General features: G+C 43.8%; 1 protein-coding gene across 6 annotated transcripts in view; it reads left to right on the forward strand.

The window, feature by feature from the left end:
- The window catches only part of LOC107396891 (gastrula zinc finger protein XlCGF57.1-like), a 51,993-nt gene that overhangs the window by 25,511 nt on the left and 8,148 nt on the right, over positions 1–18,334 (forward strand). Inside the window, exons 5-6 of one of the 6 annotated variants that reach the window (XM_070544236.1) lie at positions 7,187–8,339; positions 8,495–8,607. In XM_070544236.1, the coding sequence (XP_070400337.1) occupies positions 8,598–8,607 (10 nt within the window). In that variant the 5' untranslated portion in view covers positions 7,187–8,339; positions 8,495–8,597. Of the gene's footprint in view, positions 1–56; positions 3,414–7,186; positions 8,340–8,494; positions 8,608–18,334 lie in introns of those variants that run through there. The other 5 variants (XM_070544235.1, XM_070544237.1, XM_070544239.1 and 2 more) reach the window with 5 other exon arrangements.

The raw sequence follows: 18,334 nt of genomic DNA on the forward strand, positions 1-18,334 counted from the left end.
GGTTCTGTGCAACATCCCTGATAATGTAAAACAATTGTGGCTTTTTCCATTACCAGGTAGACATCACTCAGGGGAGGGCTACTTGAACAGAGCTGGCAACATGTTTCAGCAGGAAAGAGCTTTTCTGGGTAATCACTTGGACCTTCTACAACTTTGGTATGATCCATTATTTTTGCTGGGATCTTCTTCTTCTCGTAAATATACCTCACACTTCTTTCAAGATCTTCAGTGGAGGAACAATCTGGAATGATTGACATCTCCGAAGTTTCCCTTGTGGATGTAGAAGTCACGAAGAGATGTTTTCTTGTCTGGAAAAGATGCCATTTAGCTATACCCTTGTGTGGACATGATGTGCAAGGTTTAGCACAAGGGCAGTGCCAGGTGTTGTTTTCAAATCAAATCACTTTTATTGTCACGTCACATGTGCAGGTACACTGGTACAGTACATGCGAGTGAAATTCTTGTGTGCGAGCTTCACAGCAACAGAGTTGTGCAAAAATACAGTAATGTAAAAACATGTAAAATATAAAAATGGCTAATCTAAATATACAAATGAATAAACTAAACAATAAGATAAGAGATATAAAATATACAGAGGCTGGTATGTGCAAAACAGTGGCATTAATGTACAGTATGGAGCGTGTAATGTTGGAGTTTCAGTAGTGAGGGTGAGGTGTCTGCGATGTGTTCAGCAGTCTGATGGCCTGATGGAAAAAGCTGTCTCTCAGTCTGCTGGTGTTTCAGTGTTATATGTGACAATTACTCTGCCAAGTAAACTGTAGTAATGCATTTTTGGTTCGTGAACTGACATGCAGATGTGTCTTTGAGACCCTCCCAGTTCCACCAATACTGAAAGTGGCACACGTGCTCCCTGTGCCACGTTTTGCCGGCTTTTGCAGTTCTCCACCATGGCAGCACCAAAGAAATGTGCAGACATAATCTCCTCAAGGACTTCCATTTTAAGGATCTCCTCCTTTGCAGTCTTGCCACTATAATCCAATGACCTGATATGTTCGCACAGACAATGTGTAAGACCACTGCGCTGGGGAAGCAAGTGGAACTGTTTACACTCCTCAAGTTCACACTTTGTTTGCTGTTGATTGCGCCAGGTTTTACGCTGTACGTGTACTGGAGTAGAGAAACCATGTGAGAAGACTTTGCGGACAGCAAATATTCCATTCACTGGATCCACACATGCATTTTTTAAATGGAATGACTCAGTAATGTCTTTTTTATATGTATGTTTTCTTTGTATATGTAAAGTTAGATTTTTTGGTAGAGAACAATTGCACAGTGTGGGCACTTAGTCATCTTTAAATTTTTAACACGTGAAGCTTTGGCTGAAGAAAATATTTTGGATCTGTGTAATGGTGGTCTCTCTGGGGTGGACTCAGGCAATGATGTTGATTTCTCTGGGGTGAACAAAAGTTGTAGAGATGATGGTGCACAATCACTGTTTTCCGCAACCTCAGTCGAGTCACTAGATGTTAAAGCTAACAAACAGTAGTCATGGTCGTTCAGTGGTGGCGTCTCTGGGGTGGACTCAGGCAGCGGTGGTGGCCTCTCTGGCAGTGTTAATTTTGACAGGAAATTTTAATTTTATTTTAGTCTTTTGGCTAAAAATTTATTTTAGTCTTAGTCCAATTTTAGTCATTAGATTTATTTTAGTTTTAGTCCCATTTTAGTCGATGAAAATAACAAGTAATTTTAGTCGATAAAAATGCATATGTTTTTTTTCTAATGAAGTAATTTCCTACTTTTGTATAGAGCACGGAAAAACTAGTGTAATTTAATACACAGGGTCCAAACTCTTAAGCACCACTGATCAGATATAGCACACACAGCTAAGAACATAGAATATTTGAATAAAAAAAAACACGTGTTTAATAAAAACAAAAAGCACACTGGAAATTACAAAGGTGCTCTTTTTAGCAATTGCACAACAAGAATTTACAAGAACTGCAAATTTAAACATGTTAACCCTGAGTCTGTAGATATTCACTTGTTACAACACAGGCTCAACCAAACAGTGTGAATATTTATTTGGTGCGATTCATTTTGAGAAAAGCACTTCGTGCTAGTGTGACCTTTGCTCGGTTATGTTTCCCTCTAGTGAGGTCACCTGTGATACTGAACACTCTTTCTGCAAAAGATTGAGAAGCTGGCATTGCCAATATGTCTAATGCTAATGGTTTCAGGCTGTGATAAAATGTGTCACATTTTCCAAGCCAAAACTCCATTCCCGTTTCACAAGGGATGGACTGTGAGAGCTCTTCCTTATACTGGCTTATCTGCTGTCCCAACTCTACACTTGGAAGACTTTGGTTTAGGCTTTGCTCTGAATTTGGAGAGAAACCTAAAGACTGGTTGTCAGATGATGAAGAGGAGGCGGCGGCGGGTGGTGCCGGTTCAGGTCCATTCAGTTCCTCCAGATCAGAGTGGTTCTTCTGCCTGCTTGAGCAGCTCCTGAATGTTATCATCAGCCACATTGAGGAGGGTCTGACACACAGTAGGATTGAGAAAGCAGAAACCAGACATTGTGAAAATTATAAACAACCAAAAGCATGCTTCACTTTACTGGTCTAGTCCTGGTTTAGAGCGTGCGTGCAGCGAGCGGCTGTGACCCAAAAAGTACCAGAACCGCTCACGGCACATGCGCAATCATGCATCAACACTGCTCGCCCGCTATTTCCCTAATAACACACGTTATAGTCGTGAAAATACGGTACTTCCGAATTTTTATCCCAACATGACAGAGTCAATACAGTTTTATTTGCCTGTATATTACTTTTCGGGTCGTCACGTGTACAACATTTAAGTGGATTTACCTCGGAGAAAATGGCGAAGTGGCCATTCTGTAGATGCCTCTTCAGGTTCGTTGTGTTCTTTCCTCGGAACGACAGTCCACACTCTCGGCATGTAGTTTTGGTAGCAATGCATAAGAAAAATGACTCCACACATCTTCTCTTCTTTTTCATCCAGCAGTTAACATTTTCCTCTACTCCTTCTTCTTATGCCCTCGATATATTCAGTGAGCTATGTTTAACATACCGCGCATACCTGCCCCTTTATACTATTCGGGGTCTGTCTTCGTTCACGTCCCGCACGTTCACGGCACGCCACGCCCCTTGTCTTCAACTACATTCGCGTCTCACAACAACACAATAGGCGCACCGCACCATAGAGCGCCATGTAGAAGAGCGTCATCGTAGATTTTCGTCTCGTCTTTCATTCGTTGACTAAAAGTTTCAATCAATTTAATTATCGTCTTCGTCTTTTTCCAGGCTTTTATTTTGAAATTTTGTTTCATTTTTGTCTGTAAATATATTTTCCTGATGAAAAAAAAAAAGACAAAAATATTTTGTCAACAAAATTAACACTGCTCTCTGGGGTGAACTCAGGAAGTGATGCTGATTTCTTTGGGCTGAAAACAAGTTGTGGAGATGATGGTGCACAATCACTATTTGCCACAACCTCAGTAGAGTCACTAGATTTTAAACCTAGCAAACAGTAGTCATGGTCACGGAGCAGTAGCCTCTCTGTGGTGAACTCAGGAAGTGATGTTGATCTCTCTGCGGTGAACACAAGTTGTGGAGGTGATGGTGCACAATCACTGTTTGCCATAAACTCAGTCGAGTCACTAAGTGTCAAATCTAGCAATGTGTAGTCATTGTCGTGTAATGATGGCCTCTCTGGGGTGGACACAGACAGCACCGGGTTCCATTTTGGGGTCACTTCATTTAAAGTTGTTGTAGTGTTGCAAAGCTTCATGTGGCTTTCCATTTGCTCCTTTTTCAGTAATGTTTTACAACAATATGGACAATGGGAATGAGCCAAACTTCTGCAGGGCATATTGCATCTGCAAATAATGTTTTCTGTAAGAAGAGAAAGAGAATTGGTTTAATTACTTAACAGAGCAACTATGTACAGCTTCAATACTTAAGTTAAAGTTCCATAGTCATCATCACACAGTAGCGAAATTCATCTCCGCATTTGACCCATCCCCGTGAGCGCTGTTATGGCTGCTCTCATGGTCTGCCTGTATCTGTCCTGTCTATGTGTGTGTGTAATCTTGGTCAGGCTGTTCTGTGGAGTCAAGTTCCTATGCTCTGGTTCGCTGGAGCGCTGGCAATAAAATTCTCTCTGATTCTGATTCTCTGATGGAGGGGAGCAGTGAGCCGCGCTCGGGAACTATTTGGTAGTTTAAAGCCGGGGCTTGGTGGGTCTGAAAGGCATGAACGGGCGGTGTAGTGTTCACATATAAATCCGAAGGACTTTCTCAGAAATGCGGAAATCCCTGAGCCGGTGGGCGGTGTTTAATACGCACGGGAAAGACCGATGTGTCCTCCTTAATAAGATAAACAGAGGCGGGCATGAGCTGTGTTGCTTTTGGAGACTCTGAACAACATTATTCTATTTATTTGCTAACGAGGGACACACACACACACACACACACACACACACACACACACACACACACACACACACACACACACACACACACACACACACACACACACACACACACACACACACACACAGCTCTCCCTTTTCTCCTGTTCCCACTGAGCGGCAGCTCCGTGCCACAGACAGAGAAGTTTACTCAACATCAATCAAATGAATGACACATGCGGGAACCCCCCACTGGCTCATTCTACTCGCTAATCGGAGGCAATAGGCGTAATTTCAGCTGGCCAATCAGTCTGTAGTATCACCTCGGTCCCAGTCTCACCACTGGGGAGGAGGTCTGAAAAAAAAAAAGAGTCGCCTTGGAATGTATATTGGACCTGTGTCTGAAACCAAACTCTGGTACCGTATAGTTCCTTAAGGAGCCATACCAACGCTAATGTGTAAGCGCCATAACCCCCCAATCCAACCCCTTAAAGCTGAGTGTCAAGCAGGGAGACATTGGGTCCCATTTTTAGGTTGTTGGTATGACCCGACCAGGAATTGAACCCCGATTTCCCAGTCCCAGGGTGGACAGTCTACCACTAGACCACTGAGCTGGTGTAAATGAAAACAGATTAAAATTGCAAATGTATCATAATCAGAAATGTACCTCCAAAATGCAATGCAGTGTTTATATGCCCTTCAAAGTGCAACTTTATCTTCTTCAGAGATGTTGGCTTTACTTTAGGACACAAGGGACAACCAAAATGTGTGCCAATGGCACATGCAGTCAGCTCCTTGCCCACATCAATCACGGAAATGTGCATCTGTGATAAAAACCAAGTTTATATAGTTATTCATACATTTCTGAAGCAAAATAAATTCCTCTTTTTAGTTTTTATTTGTTATTACATACTTTTTTCAGTCATTTAAACACAATAACTTAAAAATATTTAGAGATCTTGAAAGCTAAGCTTGTAAAGACAAAAACATTAATTTCTGGGTGCACAGGAACAGTTCCAGTGTGGACCAGATGCTGAAAAATAAACGCATAAATCTGTCTTTTTTTGAAGTTTCAAAAATCAGAGAAGTTCACAAATCACAAACTATGTTTTATGCATTCTGCTACGAGCCTAGAATATTCTAGAACTGGTTTAAAGAGTGTATGTGTTGTTGTTTTTGAGCTAGAGCAGAATAAAAAATGGTCAGAGTAGAGAAAAAATGGGTGTATTAGCCCTTTAGCCATTTCACGAATCGGAAGCTAACTTTAGCCTCGTATGGAAACTAGTGATTGAAACCACTTACAAATTTATGAAGATCTACGCTTTTTGATTTAAAAAATAATAACGTTTCAGTCAAGTCCGTATTAGAAATCGTGGTCTTTATATCATATCTAAATTATATATAAAGTTAATATTACTTTAACTGTTTTAACAAACAGGGAGACCAGAAAAATCGAATAGCTAAGTTAAAGCTAAGCTACAATTGCTGATTGCTTTATTTATGTAGCTTTTGTGCTAGCTTGTGAACTCCCTGCATTAGTTTAAGACTGCGTGTTAATATCGATACAATTAGCTATGAAACACGGTGCCTTTGTAATAATTCTCTGGTAAAGCTTTAAATGCTATAGTGCCTACATTTAAGAACGGTTACAAAAATTAGTTTACCTTTCCTCTTTGAAACCCGCTGAGTATGGTTGAAACCATCGACAACAAAAGCGGCCGCCAAAAAAGACCAACTTCCGGCTGAGGTCTTTCGCTTGTCGATCTTCCGGTAAAAGCAGACACGCCATCTTGTTCTCGCTAGAAAGTTCTTCCGGTGACACGCCAGCTGATGTCTGCAGCCAGGTCCTACTCGGAGTGAGGAACAGCAACAACCTGTGTGTTCAGTGTGTGACTAATAGACCACACACAACTAATGATAACTCCCACAGGCAGTAACTAAATGTAAACACCAGTTATTTCCCCTCTCTTATAATATTGTTTTTATTAATGCAGTTTATTAAAACAGTGAAAAGAAGAAATAAATATATTCTTTTATTATTTTTATTAATGATGTTCCATCATCTAAAATTGCCCATGAACATGAGGAGCTGGAGCAATGATGTGACTGGGCTTTTTGTCTAACATCAGAGAAAAACTACTTCCTGAAGCCTTTAAGGTGGACTGGATATGTTCTCCAGTATTTCTAACATCTTATTTTCAGATTAAGGTTTTAATTTAAGACACTGAACTTCGACCTGTGAACCATTCAGACATAAAAGTCCAGTCCAGAATGAACTTTGACCTTAGACACTGATCCACTAGACTTCAACCATCACAAACAGCAGAACTCCCAGAACTGAAACTCATTTCCATCTGACTTTAGCTCCTGCTGGACTTTTATCACATCAGAGTGACTCTTGTAAATGATATCGATCTGACGTGAGTTTATTAAAGAATAGAAAAGCTGTGAAAATCCCTAAAGAAACCAGTCTGACAGGATCTGAGCTCTAATACGATTCTCAAAGACGTGTTAACAGAAAACTTGCTCTGCAGCAAATGATCATCATCTCTCAGCTCCTGGTTCTGCTCTCTGATGGATTTGGTTCAGATTTCTTAAAGACGTGAATTTTAGATTCTGTTCATCTGGTGAAGAAAGTTTGTGGTTGAAAATTTGCTACTAGTTCACCTATTGAATTAATTGGGAGCCTAAGTCACGCCCACCTACTTTTGGGTCCCCGGAAGAACGAAAAAATGAATGCAAGTCAATGGGGCTAAAAACGCTATTTTATTTTTTATTATTTATTTCATTACAGCAGAGACTCAGGAGTGATGGATTTACTGCTGTTCCATGTCCACTGCTGCATCTGAAGAGTCTGTGTGTTGATGAACGTCTCATCTGCTTCTGATGTTTCAGCTGATCCACAGATCCGGAGGCTGTTGTTGAATGGGTTTTAATGAAACCCTTCTATGTTAATGATTACGTTCACCATCTGCCTCTGGTGGCCTCATCAAGCATTACATGAAATGTTTGTAATAATAAATAATCATCAAATTAGCACCTTACTTGTTCTGTTTTTTTCTCAGAGCTACTTCAATGAAAAACAAATCAACATAAAAAAAAGTATCTCCCAAAATGTTTTTTCTGCCCCTGAGGAAAAATATCAGTGTGGTTACAGGTCATAAAGTCAAAAGAAACATAGATTTGGTTAATTTTAGATGATGGAACATCATAAATGAAAAATATTTATTTCTTCTTTTCACAACTTTTAATAAACTGCATTAATAAAAACAATATTATAAGAGAGGGAAAATAACTGGTGTTTACGTTAAGTTACTGCATGTGGGAGCTATCACTAGTTATGTGTGGTCTATTAGTCACACACTGAACACTCAGGTTGTTGCTGTTCATACAGACTTGTGTCCACGAGGTGGCGGTAGTGCATCTTTACACGGTTGAACAGAAGAAAAAGAAAACTGGAAGATGCTAGCAGAGTTAGCTTGTTGTTGTTCTGGTGCGTGAGGTGAATATTTGAGGCTCTGCAGTAAAAATGTCTTCACTTCAGTCTCTGGGTGAGTTGATCAGCTAAAGCGACTAACTGCTGCTGCAGAAATCTTCTCACCAGGCTGTGGAAACTTTCTCCTCCTCAACAACTTGGTGCGAGTTCTTTCCAGAACCAGAGAAGATATTCTGTGGTCTTCGTGACAATCGGAGCTCCAAAAGCAGGTGATGGGTCAGAAAAGCTTTTCTCTAGACTTCCTGTCCTCTGGGTCTGCTGCTGTTCCTTTGGCCTCTCTGAGAAACGCGCTCGTTTAGCTGCTTTCATCAGATTGAAGAGGTTCCCTCTATCAGACTCGCTCATCTGAGTTGGTCATGATGCAGGATCGCTGCTCGCTCTCTGATCCATCCTGCTCACACTCTCCGACGGAAAAGCCCCGAATCTGAATGTGACTCTGGAGGAAAAAGCGGTTAGCTCTACTCCGTGAACTCTGGTGACCAAAGGTCCTCTTTTCCAGACTGGATCTGTCCTCAGCTGATCAGAACCAAAGCGTTGGATCTTTAATCTCATGAGTTGTTCTGAAGCAGCATCTTAATCAGCTCTCCTGCTTTGTTTCTATTGCAGCTGTTAGCTAAACACGGCTAAAGAAAACCTGCTCCCACTTCAGGATCATCCATCAGCTGGGACTGATTCATCGTGTTTACTTCACCATCTGGATCTGGACAGCATGGATACAGGTGTGTGTGTGTGTGTGTGTGTGTGTGTGTGTGTGTGTGTGTGTGTGTGTGTGTGTGTGTGTGTGTGTGTGTGTGTGTGTGTGTGTGTGTGTGTGTGTGTGTGTGTGTGTGTGTGTGTGTGTGTGTGTGTGTGTGCTAGTAAAGGGGGAAAGGTTAGCACGATTCTAAGGGCCCACTGCTGTCTAGGAGCCCGAAAAAGTATCAAATATGAATTAAAAGAAAAGCCTAAAAATCATAAGTACTTTACAGTATTTTTTCTAGTTTAAGACATTAAACAAATCTTTTTGTCTTAATGAAATGTATATTTATTCAGAGGTCTCTACTTTATTTGGACGAATAATTTGACTTTAAGTGATAACAGTGAACACAATAAAATATGAACTCTAGTGCTGATGATGGAGAACTACAGCTAAGATCCCGCAGGAGTCTGTGCTGCATGTTCCCTTTTCTTTTTCCAGCACCCAGGAGTGATATTGCTAATTCTGTGGATGGAAATTCACTGTTTAATGAGAGACAGCTGGTGAACATGTGTAAATAAATAAGAATGCATATGACAAATGGTTACAGCAGCTGCAGCCAGGGTCCAAAATAAAATTTTTGACTCACCGGCCAAGTTGGCTGGTAGATGATGAAAATCTACCGGCCAAGCTTATTTTTTACCGGCCAAAATTCTAAATGATTTAGATCTACCTAAAGCATGTTATTCTATATATGTTGATTCCAAACAGAGTGACAAAATAATTAAAACATCAATTAATAAGAAAAACAACTCTTTTGTCATTTTTACTATTTATTTAATTTTAGAGATGTTTTTATGATCTCTTTCATTGAAATCTAGTCAGACTCCATGTTTTCTCTGTCCATGAAGTCTGGCCTCCTGCTTCTGACACCGTCTTTGTGCCAAAGCATTACAGCCTCATTTGGGTCATAGTCCTTGATCTCTGGAGAGCACAGCTGCACCATGAGAATATCTGAAAGTGTGTCAGGGCTAGGGTTGTCACGGTAACCGGTGTAGCAGTAAACCCGGTAAAAAAGTTGACAATAATAATAACCGTCTTGTTTAAAAAAAAAATTATCTCGGTGGATTACTGTGGCTGCGATGTAGGCGCGGTGACCCTTACCAGCCACCGTATCATCTGCTGAAGTTGCCGGCAGCACTTGCGCACTTTGTTGTTTAAGACCAAAACTTTCTTTAAGCTAAAGCTGAAATAATGGCCAGAGAAGACGGCAGCACTCGGGACATTTATTATCCCTCAAAGACGACAAAGTCGGAAGAATGGGCTTTTTTTTGGATATTTGAAGAGTGCCGAGGGACAGTTGTCTGTGAAAGGCAGCAACGCTACGTGGCCATCATAATGCAGCCATTGTCTCACGACTCTGCCATCTCCATTTCGCCACTTTTCACAAAATCTTCTGGTTGCCACTGGTCCTGGTGGTTTTTCTTCCAGTTCGACGAGTTTTCTTTTGGAAGGCTGGCTGACTCCAGTTAAAAACCGCCACATTTCACCGCTAGTTTTAACACGAAGCTAACTGCTAACTTGATAAACTGATTGAATGGGATAGGTGGAAATGACGTTGGATGCGGCGCTCACGTTTCGCGTACGTTTGTGTACGTTGCGTGCAGGCGGGAGGAGTATCACAGAAATCCATGGAAGATGACTGATAAACATAACTAATTTGGTGCAAACATTTACTCGCCATGTGGCAGATAGAGCTCAAAAGTTTACTCGCCAAATGGAGCAATTTGCTCGCATTTGGTGAGCGGCGAGTGTTAATTTCAGACCCTGGTCGCATGTCTTGGACACTCGGGTAAAGAGAGGGGCGGAGCTGGCAAATAACCACTACCTGGTGGTGAGTTGGTGGTGAGGACTTTCAATTCCCACCTCCGACAGAACTTCCAAAATGTTCCGGGGGAGGCGGGGGACATTGAGTCTGAATGGACCCTGTTCCGTGCCTGCATTGTTGAGGCAGCCGCCCGGAGCTGTGGTCACAGGATCGTCGGTGCCTGTCGTGGTGGCAACCCCTGAACCCGCTGGTGGACTCCGGCGGTTAGGGATGCTGTCAAGCTGAATAAAGAGTCTTATCAGGTCTTTTTGGCCTGTGGGACTCCAGAGGCAGCTGGCGGGTACCAGCAGTCCAAGCGGTACTCAGCTCGGGTGGTCGCCGAGGCAAAAACCCGGGCATGGGAGGAGTTCGGTGAGACCATGGAGCATGACTTCCGTACGGCTTCGAGGAGATTCTGGTCCACCATCCTGCACCTCAGGGGGAAAGCAGTGCGCTACCAACACTATCTATAGTGGGGACGGTGTGCTGCTGACCTTTACTCAGGACGTTGTGGATGGGTGGGCAGTAGGGCTGTAGCGAAGCCTCGACGACGTCGACGGCTCGATTCTAAAAATTTGTCGACGTCAGATCCGGAAGTCGACGCACCGCGCCCACTTGTTGCATCCCCAGGAGTTTGTAAATAGAGGAGGAATCTGCCTGTTTTTCCTCTAGTTCGCCCTCTTCTCTGCCTTCACTAGCATCTCCGCCAAATACCGAAGACCCGGAACAATGTCCGTCCACTACTAGATTATTTTCCTGTGTTGTCCGCCTTCGACTCCCGGCAACGGACAACAACTTCTGGGGTCAGATGCGCTGCTTCGTCTCTACCACAGATGTAGGACATCACCGGGAGCGTTTCTCCCTTCATTAAGGAGCTTCTTTCAGACATTAGGAGAGCTGTTTTGGTGGTAGCAGTCTCTCCTCCATGCTGGTCTGTTTGCTGCTGGGTGTTTTTGTTTTATTTAAACTTGGTAACTTGAACTTAATGCTGGTAAAGCTACTGTTAGCATCTTCGCTAACAGCTTCTTGCGTTGGGATAAGCTGTTACGTTTTGGTTTAGAGTTCATCTTTTTTGTGGTGCAGATCTCCCTTTTATTACATTTAGAGTGTTGTGGGTTTTCGGTTTAGTGTAAAATATCACCTTGAGTTTGGTTTAACCGCCCAGTTTAGAGTTTGGACTTTTGGAGATCCTTATTTTGGTCCAGAACCCAGTAGTCTTTGCCCAGTGGGACATCCCTAGTTATTTGTACTTTGTTTTAATTCCCCACAGGCAGAATTAGTTTTATTATTCCCAACCTGGAAAGATTTATGATTTTTTTGTAGTTGTAAATAAACCTGATCATCATTTTAACTTTTAAATCCCGTTATTGTCCCTTCCTTTTTGCACACGAGCCAAACTCCCCAGGAAGCGTCGTAACACCACTCGCCTCACGCTCATAAGTGACCAAAACAAAGCAGCATGGAGACACTCCATCTCCAACCACCTCTCAGGCAGCAGCCTGCACTCCCAAGTTCTACACATCACCAGAACATAACCAACCGCAACACAATAAAAGCAGTGTTATACAAAATGGAAGGCCTGTAGTGTTTATTCTCTTACAGTAAGAATTTATCTTTTTTTTTTTGAGGAATTTATTTGAGATTTTCTGGTTTTTGTTAATTGTGCAATAGAAAAATATTCATTAGATTAATTTTCTAAATAGTCATTAGAATAGTCGACTATTCGATAAAATAATCGTCAGAATAATCGTTTTAAAAATAATCGTTTACCCCCAGCCCTAGTGGGCAGATGCTTCGAAGACCTCCTCAATCCCACCAACACGTCTTCCAGTGAGGAAGCAGAGTCTGGGGATTTTGAGTTGGGCTCTCAAATCTCTGGTGCTGAGGTTACTGAGGTGGTAAAAAAGCTCCTATGTGGCAAGGCTTCAGGGGTGGATGAGATCTGCCCGGAGTTCCTTAAGGCTATGGATGTTGTGGGGCTGTGTTGGCTGACGTGGCTCTGCAATATCGCGTGGACATTGGGGGCAGTCCCACTGGATTGGTAGACTGGGGTGGTGGTTCCCTTATTTAAAAAGGGGTACCGCAGGGTATGTTCCAACTGCAGGGGGATCACACTCCTGAACCTTCCTGGTAAGGTCAATTCAGGGGTTCTGGAGAGGAGGGTCTGTCGGATTGTTGAACCTCAGATTCAGGAGGAGCAATGTGGTTTTCGTCCTGGCCATAGAACACTGGACAAGTTCTATACCTTTAGGGGATCCTGCTGGAGGGTGTGTGGGAATTTACCCAACCTGTCTACATGTGTTTTGTGGATTTGGAGAAGGCATTTGACTGCGTCCCTCGGGGGGCCCTGTGGGGTGTACTCCGGGAGTATGTGGTACCAGGCCCTCTGATACGGGCTGTTAGGTCCCTGTATGACCGGTGTCAGAGCTTGGCCCGCATTGCCAGCAGTAAGTCGGGCTCGTTCCCAGTGAAAGTTGGACTCCGCCAAGGCTGCCCTTTGTCATCGATTCTGTTCATAACCTTTATGGACAGGATTTCTAGGCACAGCCAAGATGTGGAGGGCATCCGTTTTGGTGGCCTGAGGATCAGGTCTCTGCTTTTTGCAGATGATGTGATCCTGTTGTTTTCATCAGAACGTGATCTTCAACTTTCACTGGAGCGGTTCGCAGCCGAGTGTGAAGCAGCTGGGATGACAATCAGCTCCTCTAAATCTGAGACCATGGTCTTGATTTGGAAAAGGGTAGAATGCCTTCTCCGGGTCAGGGATGAGGTCCTACCCCAAGTGGAGGAGTTTAAGTATTTCAGGACCTTGTTCATGAGTGAGGGAAAACTGGAGAGTGAGATCGATAGGCGGATTGGTGCTGCATCTGCGGTGATGTGGGTGTTGTACCGGTCTGTCGTGGTGAAGAGAGAGCTGAGTTGGAAGGTGAAGCTCTCGATTTACCTGGTCGATCTACGTTCCTACCCTCATCTATGGTCATGAGCTTTGGGTAGTGGCCAAAAGAACGAGATTGCGGATACAAGCGGACGAAATGAGTTTTCTCAGAAGAGTGGCTGGGCTCTCCCTTAGAGATAGGGTGAGAAGCTCGGTCATCTGGGAGGGGCTCGGAGTAGACCCGCTGCTCCTCCACATCGAGAGGAGCAAGTTGAGGTGGCTCGGGCATCTAGCTCCTGGATGCTTCCCTGGTGAGGTTTTCCGGGCACAACCAACCGGGAGGAGACTTAAAGATAGACTCAGGACACGGTGGAGGGACTATGTCACTCACCTGGCCAGGTAATGCCTTGGGATTCCCCCGGAGGAGCTGGCCCAAGTGGCTGGGGAGAGGGAAGTCTGGGCCTCTCACCTTAGGCTACTGCCCCCACGACCCGACTCCGGATAAGCGGATGAAAATGGATGGATGGATGGATGGATGGCATTAGTTATCAGTTATAATCATCAACATTAAAAGAAACAAAAATTTGAAGTAAACCAACTTTGTCATTTTATTCTTATTTTATGACAAGCACATGCATTTCTAATAAAGTTATCACTGTCAATAACATGAGCTTACACCATGGATCTAACCCTGCTAATTTACGTCCACTAACTCCAGCTGTTTCTGTAGTTTCTGATTCCTCCACCTTACTCAGCATGGCTCTATTAAATACCCGCTCTGTTAACAGTAAGTCCTTCCTGCTGAATGATCTAATTCTCTCTAAAAACCTGGATTTTCTGTTTCTGACTGAAGGTTGGCAGCAAACATCTGATTATTCTGGTCTGATTGAACTCTGCCCGAGTGGTTATTCTTTTCTTAGCCAGCCCCGGGGTTCTGGTAGTGGTGGAGGCCTAGCTGTTGTTTTCAGAGACCATCTTCCATGTTGCTCTACAACCTCTGGTCACTTTGCTTCCTTTGAACTGCAGCTGATTAAAGTCGGGCATAAGGACCTGTTCTACAGGTGCTGGCCAGTAAATTAGAATATCATCAAAAGGTTGAAAATATTTCAGTAATTCCATTCAAAACGTGAAACTTGTACATTATATTCATGCAATGCACACAGACCAATGTATTTCCGATGTTTATTACGTTTAATTTTGATATTTATAGGTGACAACCAATGAAAACATCAAATCTGGTATCTCAGAAAATTAGAATATTCTAAAGGCCAATGAAAAAATGTTTGTTTCTCTAATGTTGGCCAACTGAAAAGAATGAACATGAAAAGAATGTGCATGTATAGCACTCAATACTTAGTCGGGGCTCCTTTTGCCTCAATAACTGCAGTAATGCGGCGTGGCATGGACTCGATCAGTCTGTGGCACTGCTCAGGTGTTATGAGAGCCCAGGTTGCTCTGATAGTCGTCTTCAGCTCCTCTGCATTGTTGGGTCTAGCGTATTGCATCCTCCGCTTCACAATACCCCATAGATTTTCTATGGGGTTAAGGTCAGGCGAGTTTGCTGGCCAATCAAGGACAGGGATACCATGGTCCTTGAACCAGGTGCTGGTGGTTTTGGCACTGTGTGCAGGTGCCAAGTCCTGTTGAAAGGTGAAGTCTGCATCCCCATAAAGTTGGTCAGCAGCAGGAAGCATGAAGTGCTCTAAAACTTCCTGGTAGACGGCTGCATTGACCCTGGACCTCAGGAAACAGAGTGGGCCAACACCGGCAGATGACATGGCACCCCACACCATCACTGACGGTGGAAACTTTACACTGGACCTCATGCAACGTAGATTCTGTGCTTCTCCGCTCTTCCTCCAGACTCTGGGTCCTTGATTTCCAAAGGAAATGCAGAACTTGCTTTCTTCAGAAAACATAACTTTGGACCACTCAGCATCAGTCCAGTCCTTTTTGTCCTTGGCCCAGGCGAGACGCTTCTTGCGCTGTTTCTTGTTCAAGAGTGGCTTGACACACGGAATGCGACACCTGAATCCCATGTCTTTCATGAGTCTCCTCGTGGTGGTTCTTGAAGTGCTGACTCCAGCTGCAGTCCACTCTTTGTGGATCTCCCCCACATTTTTGAATGGGTTTGTCGTCACAATTCTCTGCAGGGTGCGGTTATCCCTAGAGCTTGTACACTTTTTTCTACCACATTTTTTCCGTCCCTTCGCCTGTCTGTTAATGTGCTTGGACACAGAGCTCTGCGAACAGCCAGCTTCTTTAGCAATCACCTTTTGTGTCTTGCCCTCCTTGTGCAAGGTGTCAATGATTGTCTTTTGGACAGCTGTTAAGTCAGAAGTCTTCCCCATGATTGTGGTGCCTTCAAAACAAGACTGAGGGACCTTTTAAAGGCCTTTGCAGGTGTTTTGAGTAAATCAGCTGATTAGAGTGGCAGCAGGTGTCTTCTATATTCAGCCTTTTCAGAATATTCTAATTTTTTGAGATACCAAATTTGGAGTTTTCATTAGTTGTCACTTATGAATATCAAATTTAAATGTAATGAACATTGGAAATACATTGGTCTGTGTGCATTGCATGAATATAATGTACAAGTTTCACGTTTTGAATGGAATTACTGAAATATTTTCAACCTTTTGATGATATTCTAATTTACTGGCCAGCACCTGTACTGTGCTGTGGTTTATCGTCCACCTGGTCCAAACAGTTCTTTCCTTCAGGAGTTTAACGACTTTCTATCCTTTCTATCCTCCACTGTGAAGCTGTCCAGACTGGTGATTGTTGGTGACTTTAACATCCACGTTGATGATCCCTCTGATCACTTTGCCATGAATTTCTCCAACCTGATGGACTCCTTCAGCTTTACCCAGCATGTTTCTGGCCCCACACACACCAGGGGGCACACTCTGGACCTTGTTTTTACCCTGAGTCTAAATACTGACAGTGTTTGTCCTGAGGACATCTATATTTCAGATCACCATTGCATTTTTTTTAACTTGTCAATTTCTGCGTCCCCACCTCCTGCTTGCCGTATGGTTAGTTCTTGTTTTCTTAATGAGAGCAAAGTTAGAAATTTTTCTGCTGCTTTTGATCCACCTTGTTCTTCTGATAACGACCCAGATTCCTTAACTTCTCAGTTTAACGAGCACTGCCTCTCCATTCTGGACAATATCTGTCCAGTCAGAACCAGATCAGTTCCTGCAGTGAACCCTACTCCCTGGTTTAATGATAGCCTTCGCAGCCTGAAGCGCCAATGCAGAAAAATTGAGCGTTTGTGGAAGAAAACCCATCTCCACGTCCATCTGCTGCACCTAAAGGATCTTCTGACATCCTTTAACTCTGCAGTCAGAGATGCAAGGGTTTCCTATTTCTCCAACCTGGTGTCCCAGAGCAAAGGGAACACCAAGGTGTTGTTTAACACCATCAGCAGCATCGTCTCTCCTGCCTCTCCTACAGCCTCCATCCACTCTGTTGCAGACTGTGAGAACTTTCTGTCTTTCTTTGTGGACAAAGTCAATAAGGTTAGATCTAGCATCTCTCCTTCAGCCTTATCGCTGCCTCTCCCGACTCCAACCAGGCCCATCATCCTAGATAGCTTTGCTCCTGTTTCTTTACCAGAGTTAACCAAACTAGTTAACTCTATGAAGACCTCTGCATGCCCCCTCGACATCTTACCCTCATCTTTGTTTAAAAGTGCTTTTCAGTCCATCGGTCCCAGCGTGCTCTCTATAATTAATGCTTCTCTGGTTTCTGGTCAGGTCCCTGCTTACATTAAGAACGCTGTAATCCACCCGCTTCTTAAAAAACCGAGTCTCGACCCCTCTCTCCATAGCAGCTTCAGACCCATCTCTAAACTTCCGTTCATCTCCATCTCCAAGATCTTGGAAAACGTTGTGGCTAAACAACTCACAGCTGCTCTTGATGAACATAACATCTATGATAGCTTCCAGTCAGGTTTTCGTAGAGCTCATTCTACTGAAACAGCTCTTCTTAGGGTCTCTAATGACCTTCTGACTCACAGTGATGCAGGGGACTGTTCTGTTCTGGTCCTGTTGGACCTGACTGCAGCCTTTGACACTGTTGACCATCACCTGCTACTGGAGAGGCTGAGAGACTGGGTATCTCTATCCGGATCTGCTCTGGAGTGGTTCTCCTCTTATCTCTCTGAGCGCTCCTTTTCTGTGGCCGTCTCCAAGCTTAGGTCCTCCACCACCTCCCTTACCCATGGTGTCCCACAAGGTTCTGTGCTGGGGCCTCTGCTGTTCCTCCTCTATCTGCTTCCTCTTCAGCACATCCTGAGCTCCTTCAAAGGAATCTCCTACCATCTTTATGCAGATGACATCCAGCTGTACATCTCCTTTAAGCCCCATGAGATGTCTAAGCTGCAGCTGTTACACACCTGCTTAGACTCTGTCAAAACCTGGATGGCTGGGAGCTTTCTTCAGCTGAATGAAGATAAGACTGAGATCCTCATCTGTGCCCCAGACAAGCTGGTTCCCAAAGTCAGAGACTCTCTTGGTCAGCTTGCTTCTCACACCAAACATTCTGTCAGGAATCTTGGCGTGACCTTTGACCCAGATCTCACCCTGGATTCTCACGTCAGTTCTCTTGTTTGCTTTTCCTTCTTCCATCTCAGGAACATTGCTAAGCTGAGTCCCATTCTGTCCCACTCTCAACTTGAGACAGTTGTCTACTCCTTCATCTCCCCACGCTTAGACTACTGTAACTCTCTTTTCACGTGACTGAGCAGAACCTCCCTGAACCGTCTACAGGTGGTTCAGAATGCCTGTACTCGGCTTCTGACCAAGTCCTCCAAACACACCCACATCACCCGCTTCTCCTCCAGCTTCACTGGCTGCCAATCAACTTCAGGGTTTATTTCAAGATCCTGGTTCTGGTCTATAGGGCCTTACATGGACAAGCACCATCTTATATTGGTGATCTTCTTAGTCCCTACACCCCCAGCAGGTCCCTGAGGTCCAGTGATCAAAGCCTACTGGTTGTGCAGCACCAGGCTAAAGACCAAAG

This window comes from Nothobranchius furzeri, chromosome 14 (genome assembly GCF_043380555.1).
Source record: "Nothobranchius furzeri strain GRZ-AD chromosome 14, NfurGRZ-RIMD1, whole genome shotgun sequence".
Taxonomy (NCBI): Eukaryota; Metazoa; Chordata; class Actinopteri; order Cyprinodontiformes; family Nothobranchiidae; genus Nothobranchius; species Nothobranchius furzeri.